Source organism: Sprattus sprattus (assembly GCF_963457725.1).
Source record: "Sprattus sprattus genome assembly, chromosome: 1".
Lineage (NCBI taxonomy): Eukaryota > Metazoa > Chordata > Actinopteri > Clupeiformes > Clupeidae > Sprattus > Sprattus sprattus.
In genome coordinates this window covers 57,354,476-57,363,422 of record NC_137920.1, presented here as the reverse complement: position 1 = coordinate 57,363,422, position 8,947 = coordinate 57,354,476, and the positions used below count along the sequence as shown (strand labels likewise).

The window sequence follows — 8,947 nt, the reverse complement described above, 5'->3', positions numbered from 1 at the left end:
CCCATGTTGAGATGAAAATGATTCCATGGTTTTCATCATCATGTTCTATAATATTTAAAGAAATAAGACACAACCTTAATGGCAATATGGGAATATAAGTAGCAATATCTATCTATTTTATTATTCTCCCAATGTATTTCACCATCCCCTATCATGTGTGCCATGAATATAAAACATCTCTGTTCACTTCAGATGTCACTTTTAAGGCATTTCCTGCTTTTCTCTACAATTCTGGTCGCCGGTCGGCAGAGCTGTTTTGTCAGTGGGGAACAGAAGAGCCATTGTGTTGGGTTTGCTCCTGTCTGGGCAGACAGTCTCAGCAACAGACTGAATGTCACCTGGAAATGGGCTCCCAGACATGGAGGAGGAGGAGGAGGACGAACATGGGCCCCATCCTGGTAATTGACCCAACTGCGATTTGGACACTGTTGCCTTGGTTACAAAAGCAGGGCTGGGATGGATGGAGGAGAGGGTTTGCTGACTTCCATTGAAGCAGGCTGAGTGGATGTCCACATAGGCGTGGTTGGAGGAGCCGAGGTTGGAGCGGTAGTTGTATGCCGTCAATCCACGATGTTTTTTGTGCTGACACTGACATCTGAGGATACGGATGAAGGCTTGCTTGAACTCGCGGCTGTAGCAAGGGTATATGATAGGATTCAGGCAGCTGTTGAAGTAACCCAGCCAAAATATCACTTTAAAAAAGGTCTCTGGTGGACGCAGGCTGGCATTAAAGGATCCTGAAAGATATAATTGGCAAGAGGTAAAGTCATTTTAATAGGGTGCAAGAATTGTATCCACAGTTTAATTGCACTATTAAAAGACTGGACGCTGCGTAGGCCTATAATCATAGTTAGTAGTGTCCTTAGTGTTTACCTTATTTTTTACCACAAGATGGCATCAGTTGACATCAAAAGGCTACACTCTAGAAAGGATATTCTTTCAGTTACACACATCATTAAGATTACTCATCTCAGTTACCTCATGTTATTTTACAGCAAGCTTAAAAGCAAGAAATATTTTAAACCATTTGCAATTTGAATTGTGTCATAAGCACTCACTTATTTTTTTGTGATTTAACTATTAAACCTTATATTAATGTGCAGTCGGACTCCAGAAACCTACAATCTACATCAAAGAAGTCTGAAAGGCTGAAAACAACCTGTAAGGATGTTCACGCATGCATTTGAGTCCTAATAGTTGCCTTTTTGACTCTCATGCCATCTATGGGGTGTAGAGTTCTTATAACAGAAGCTTTAAGAATATCTCCCGTTCTCCCAAACATAAACAAAAGTTAGTCTTCCATCAGTTTTCCAGATTTTCCCAATATAGCATAATAAAGTCAATATTCCCCATGGAATCTACCACTGGGAGAAGACTCTTTTACTGCGTGCCTTGCCTCATCCTAGCCCTTTTTTGGCCTTATCTGAGTCTGACTCAGTGGCGTAGTAAAGCAGGGGCTCAGGGCCACTCCGCTATTAGCACTCATCTCTCTGCCGCTAACACTGGTATGTTTACTCATGCACTGCCAAAGTGAATAATTTTTTAGGTACATCAAACTGTTGTAGCCAATTATGCATCTTCATAAAAAGAATTTACTGAACTGTAAATGTGTGTCATTAATGTTTTCCTCTAGAGGTAAAATCCATTTTTTTTGTGAAGAATAATAACACTAGGCACTCAACAAAGATTTTCATGAAGATGATAAAAAAAAAAAAACGTGGCAGTGCTCCTGGATACAGTCATCAGGTGCTTTTAACTTAAAAATGACAACTCATAATTAAAAGCCCTACATTAATCTAATTGTATTTGAACCCCACAGTTCTGGCTGACAGTAGACTAAGTGGGTACAGGCATATGTGATGAAGTGAAACAAAAGCACTCTGCGGGTATTGTGATAAATAGCTTGAAGTACAGATTTGCAATGGGACAAATACAATAAGAATAGTTAGTAGGATATACATTATATCTGTGTAGTAATGGGACAAATACAATAAGAATAGTTAGTAGGATATACATTTTATCTGTGTAGAAATGGGAGTGTCTCACTAGTGTGTGCATTATAAATGTAAAGAGGTTAAATCAGAACAGAAAGTGACTTTAGAAGAATCAGTGTAATGTAGCATGGCCTACTCTCAAAAGCTTTTTCATTACAAAGATTGTCCCACTCCTGCAGCAGAAATACAACACAACTAACACAGTAAATCGTACACAACACTAGTCACTGGTCTTTGCAGCGTGTATATTCTCTGTGTCCCCTTCCTACTCTGACATTACTTGCCCTTACAGTGACATATGGAGAAAATACTGCACAAATGCCTCCTCATCAGCAAAAAAAGTAGATTAATTGAACTCCTGCTGACAAAGCGCTAACCATGCTTTTTAAGTTCAAGGAACACTGGGTTGTACAGGGCAGAGCAAGGAATCGATTTTTCAGCTGACCCTGTGTCACTGGTCAGTGACAGCCAGAGACTGCAGAAGTAGCGGCTTTAAGTGCGCCATGCCATCATGCATGTTTGACCTAGCATGAGTGGAATCCTTGTCACCACCTCTAAGCATAATCATACTTTCTTTCTTGCACAAAATGCAAAATGCATGGTTCATTTCATGCATTAAACTGACCACAATGCTTTGATATGTACATGCCTATCATAATGATGAAGCCATGGCATGGTCATAGGGTGGGGTAATGTGCAATTTGACAAAATATTGCAAAGATGCTCTTAGCTCTTAGAATGCTCTTAGAGTGCATTTTGCATCACTTAACACACTCCATTGATGAAAACATAGCGGTGGGAATGAAACAGATGTTGAATATTTGCTGTGCACATCTTCAGTATGTCAATCAAATACATTAATAAAATATTTCTTCAGACGACAAAATTCATTTTGAAGGACAAAAATGTTGTAACTTGCTTATCAAATCAAGAACTAAATCGGACTAAAAGGGAAAGGCTTTTGGTGTTTGTTAACGAACTGAATCCCACAATGCATTATACCCATTAACCTATGACAGTTTGGGACCCTATAGTTAAGAGGGTACTGCATTCTATGATTACACATCAGCTGTTCAGAGAGGCTAACCAATGGGACATAACCTTATTTGCTGAAACCAATTCCATGCAAGGGCATTCACACATGTTGTGGCATTATTCATATCCTACAACTCATTCAAAACACGCTACTTAAACATGTTACAGAAATACAGAAGTTACACCGCTCAATCCCTCAGATCAGCACTAAACAGGAGCCTATTGACCGCTCGCAAAAGCCCCGCCCCCTTAGTTACTGTTGCTACGTCCGACAAAACTCCCAGGACTGTCAACCCAAAAGCCATGGCGAGGACCGGGACAAGCGCTGTATCTGTCAGTGTCAGTGATTCTTTTTGGAGAAATATCTCCGCAACATCCTCCAGATCAAGGCAAAAGGGACTGCAATCGACTGGATTCAAGTTTCACCACTTAGTCCCTCGGATCAGCACTAAACAGGAGCCAATTGCACATCTCCCTATTCATTTGGTGCTTTAAACTTCTGATGGCAGGAGTATCAGATTTAGAATTTGACATTTAGCAGCCTGTCATAAAGGGGCTCGGGGACATCATATCCCATGTGGTAGTATCCTGGGTGATTGCAGCCTGGATGCAATTGAGCCAGGAGGACCAGTGTTGACAGTGGGTTCTGTAAGAAATGCTTTAGAGGTGGTATATTTCAGTCTATGTTGCAATACCCCTGATAACAACATCTACATTTTATGATTTCATGCCCAAGACCTCAAATGAAGTGTAATTTCTTAAATTCTTGCTGATTAGCAAAATATAAGTAACAAAATGCATTCTGCTGTGCTTCTGCGGTTTCAAAACACTCCCCATTTCTGTCTCTCAGTCAGAGTATAAACTATTTTTGAGCTTTTTGAGGTAGCTGTGACATTTAATTTCGCAGATTCAATTATGTTATCTTATACCTCTCCAAAATATCTCAAGCTTTGGAATGCAATCTCTGAACTGGTAGAAACTGCTTCTATACTTCCCTCGTGGTGGTACTTATTATCTGTTTTCAGTCCTTTTGTTTGTGTTCCTGAGTTGAAACTGCTCATGTTCATGTTGCACAGATCAAGCCCTTACAGGAGTATCAGAGAAGCTACTCATATTTTACATTTACCTCTGCTGGTCAAGCTTGTTGTTAATATTAGTTTATCATTATTTTCCATGATTGATATGATGTGCCACAATTGGACATATCTGTTGTGTATCTTAGTAGTAGGCGACCTCGGCTTGCATGTGTGTGTGTGTGTGTGTGTGTGTGTGTGTGTGTGTGTGTGTGTGTGTGTGTGTGTGTGTGTGTGTGTGTGTGTCGTGTCGCCACCCTAAATGCACGTCTGTGTTGATGTGTTTCGTTTGTGCCAAAACACTGACTTTGACCTTGATCTTAGTGTGGCTAATGAGTGGTGACCTTAAGACCTACAAAAAGATGAGCTATTTTGCAAAGTACAGGCAGAGTAGTCAGCTATATTGGCAGCTATAACGAATATGGTGATTACTTTTTTTCGTAAATGTACATCAAGTATTCCCATATAGATATTGCAGAACTTGACTAGAATAGCTACAGTGGAGTGATCAATTACATAAAATCAATATCAATTATATTAAATATATCAATAATATATTATATATATACCAACACTCATTCAGACACTTGTGTGCATAAATGAGAGATGATCCACTGAATTCAGGTTAGGCTATAAGGGTGTAGCTAATGAGCATTGATCCAAATTATGCTGCCGGTGATAGAATCAGCTAACAGCTCACTTCAAGAACGCTGAGATCACAGCAAATAGACAGCAAGTAAATGAACATCTCAGATCCGTCCTTAAGCTTACCTAAGCAAGGTGTGACTATGTGACAAGATGTAACCTATGTGACTTCCTGTTTATTACCTTACATTATCCACATAATACAACCATTTCAAATGTGCCATCTTTTCTAGCCCCCTCAGTGGCAAGCATATTATTTGCGCTTTTCAAATGAAAGTGCATCCTCTTTGTCAGTAATAACACCACCCACTGACTGACGGGTTCTCCTCAACAGATGGTCTAGAAAGATAAATAGATAGATAGATAGATAGATAGATAGATAGACAGAAAGATAGATAAGATAGATAAGATAGATAGAAAGATAGATAGGTATATAGACAGATAGATTGATAATCACGAATGTTCCATTCCTCCACAGCCTTGTAGGCTAATGTTTGTGTTTTACACCTTAAGATGCTTGAGATAAGGTTTCTGTAGGATTGAAAGGTATGCTTTCTTTCTGTCCCTGAGGTCCTAGGACTGCACAAATTCCTTGTTCTAATGAGGAACATGAAGACCTTAGCAGGACCGTGGGGGCCTCCCTTACATGAGACACAATGTGACAAACCTGGCCTAAACAGAAGCAGGAAAGGCTGCTGACATACATAATTGACGCCATGGGATGCAGCATGTGATTAGAACTGTGATGACGATATGATGATGTTGTCTTTCACTGTAAATATGGGACTGTATGTGTGTCATGAGTTGAGTTTGTAAAAAGAAAGGGCCTTGCCCCACAGAGCATTAGATTTTTCTCACATCTGTTACCTGATATTTTTTTTTTACAAAAACCTCGGTTCTGCTAACACCATGGTTAGACTAACAAGGGGTTTTGGGTATGTATGTGTACTTTGTCTACTTTTTAAACTGTGTGGTACTGTCAATGTTCCGTGTATACTGAAAAGACAAAGTGACCCCCCCCCCCCCCCCCCCCCCTCCTCTCTTTGCCATTGCTTAATGCACACTTAGCATAGCATAGAGCATAGAGTGGTCTTGGGCAGTGCAGCTACGGTTTTTGACAGAGCATCCTTCCAGTTGAGTTGCAATAGTAGTCCTTCACGAATCATCCTCACCGTTCACACTAACATTTAGACCTGAATCTACCATGGCTGTCCCTAGGCCTATGGTACAAGGAATTAGGCTCCGCAAGACTAACTTCATGCCTGTGTTAATTCGGACTACCAGACGAAAAACCTTTCAACAACGACTTAAGTCAAACGCTCTGTTGAAATAATGGCTTTTTAGAAAAGGCCATCCAGAGTATTCACATTAAATTAGCAGTTTGGCATGTTTTGTCTGACATATCTGACATCCAAAGTTCAGAGCATTGTACCTTTCCCAACACTGTGAGCATTCACCAGTCCCCCGTCCGCCCCCACCTTCCCTGAATGCTCTTAGTGTACACCTGCCAGTCTCTTTCTTTCTCTCACGCCCTCAACAAAATACTTAAGAACCTCCCCTTGTGTCACCTTCTTTTTGACAGATTTTAGACACTTTGATTATGGTGTGACTGAACCTGACACAAATAGTTTGCTCAACAACATGGAGAAAATATGAACAGAGGATGATTGCATCGTCCTGACTCCAATATTGAGGCACAGACTTGCTATTTTGTGGACAGCGTGTTTCCATTTTAGAAAGCTACATCAAGTTGGGGTACACAAATCAAAGATGCCATAGTTGGGAATGCATTTCATGATTTAGAGAGGCAGTTGTTCCTGGCTGTAAATCATTTTCTTAAGGGAAATCTGCTATGGATCTCCTAGTGATTTCTTGAAAATGTGCCAAATGCAACAAAACTGCTGAAATATTCTTAAAAGGACAAACAGCCTCAACATGTTTTTGTAACTATTTAATTCCTATCCAAACCAATTGCATATTTTGCACATACAAATCCTATCAGATCAATATGTTGACGTTTTACTAAGGCTCTAATAAAATATATTATGTGATGTCTTATTTATTCTTTGTGTTACTTTTATAATTAAAATAACATACTGGGACTGTTTATATAGGCTATTTCCCTTTTAATATATAAAACAATACTTGACCACGTAAGCCATGCCAATCCAAAGAGCAGGACATTTTCAGTACATGTAGTAATGGGTACATTTATAGTAAGATTGACAACAGATCGTTAATGGTAACTGTGGAGGATGCGGACCTGTGAACTGAACAAGTCATTTGGACTGTGCGCAATGTTATTTTGCTGGCATACTTTATGGTTGACACTAACATAATGAGAAAAAGTTTTGCCACATAGCCTGCACCTTTTTAATTGCTATTGGCCATGTTCCTTTATATTGAGAAGTATGAAAAACAATTACCCATAGACCGATGGAATATTATTCACACCAGTATCTACAATACAAAATTAGAAGGAATGGTGTGTGAATAGTGGGATTAGACCTGTGTGACATCAAGGTGGAGCGCGATAAACCCGAATACATCTGGTGCGTCTTTTCGCAGGGATTTATATAAATGTGATTATTATTTTTTAACAACAAATGTGCTACTACATGATGATAAACACACTCTGGCGCTAATTAAACGGCGCGATCAACGATAAGATATTTTTGGGGGGGATCTTGACGGTTGCTTCTTGAGATTTATTTATGGCCTGTATTCCAGTGCAACAAATTCACTCCTGCGACTTGAAACAAGAGAGGTGAAGGTGTTCACGACAAGGTGTTTGTAAAATACCCTCACTTGAATAAATGCGTCCTATCTTACTGTAATACACGTCACTGTTGAAAATGTGTCAGGGTGGTCATCACTGTGAAGCCAAATATTCACTTACCAATGGGCAATGCAAGGAAAAATGGCAGCCAGCATAAAATAAACATGCCCACTACGACTCCAAGTGTTTTAGCAGCTTTCTTCTCCCGGGAAAACTTCAGTAGCTTCAGTGTCAGTGAGCTCCTGGCTTGACCCTTAGCTGTCCCACCGCTGTCGTCTTGTGTGTTGGAGCCTCTATAGTGAATCCGAAGCGTAAACTCATTTGAGTCCATGCGTTCCTTCATGACACCTGCCTCTAAATTCTTAGTGGTCCGTTTGGCAACAATATACACGCGCCAATACATGGCAAGGATAACGGCCAGTGGAATATAAAATGAACCCAAAGAGGAAAAAAGAGCATAAAAGGGCTCCTCTGTGATAAGGCAAACGGTGTCATTATCTGAAGGAGGTTCTTTCCATCCCAACAAGGGTCCAATAGATATAACAATGGCAAGAGCCCACACACCAAGCATGGCAAAAATCGCTCGTCTCTCTGTTACAAAACATGGATATTGCAGTGGGTAGCGGACTCCAATGTAACGGTCAATAGATATTACGCATAAACTCATGATAGATGCGGTGCAACATAAAACATCCACCGCGGCCCATATATCACAAAATATTCTCCCAAAAACCCAGTAGTTAAGAATCTCCAAAGTAGCAGACACAGGCAGGACGGTAGTGGCCAGCAACAGGTCAGCAATAGCTAAATTTATGATGAAGTAGTTTGTTGGGATACGCAAATGTCTGTTGCAAACAACAGACAGAATAACAAGTATATTCCCAACTATAGCAAATACTATGAATGCGCCGAGTACCATGCCCAGTGGCACGGCTCGGGAAAGGGTAAAACGGCTCGTATCATGTGTCTCTGTCACATTTGTGTTGTTTAAGTTGGAGTTATTTGTCCCTGATCTCTGTAACACTTCGTGCAGTTCTGTGGAACCATTGTTCCGAATATCCATGGCATCATCAGTATAAAAACTCATCTTGACCATCCAGCTCATCCATATCAAAAGGCGTACGGATCATCTTCAGTGCATCACAGAACAAACACCACTGTTTATTCTCCAAGTTACAAAAGCCGTGCGTAAACTCTCGGTAACATAAGGAGATTGTTAAATCGTCACTTTTTAAAAGACTCCTTTGTAATTTTGGTTCAATCCGTTTGCATTCTTCCTGATTTTTTCTTCAATCTTCTATTTTCCATCCTTCACTTGTTTTGCAGTGCTCCCGTGGAGGTGTTCCAATCTATTCTACGCAGCGTCCTTGGCCACTCCTGGATTCACAGCAATGCCCCTCCTGTTCGTGCTCCCTCCCCCG

The 8,947-nt window shown here is 40.4% G+C and overlaps 1 protein-coding gene across 1 annotated transcript; it reads right to left on the bottom strand.

Moving 5' to 3' along the window:
- Positions 1 to 201: 201 nt before the first annotated feature.
- Positions 202 to 8,631, bottom strand: LOC308377437 (alpha-1A adrenergic receptor-like; the record flags this gene model as incomplete). The annotated part of the gene is made up of 2 exons (XM_080854094.1): positions 202 to 737; positions 7,647 to 8,631. The coding sequence occupies 2 exons, from the start codon at positions 8,629 to 8,631 to the stop codon at positions 202 to 204; spliced, it is 1,521 nt and encodes a 506-aa protein (XP_080710220.1).
- Between the last annotated feature and the right edge of the window lie 316 nt (positions 8,632 to 8,947).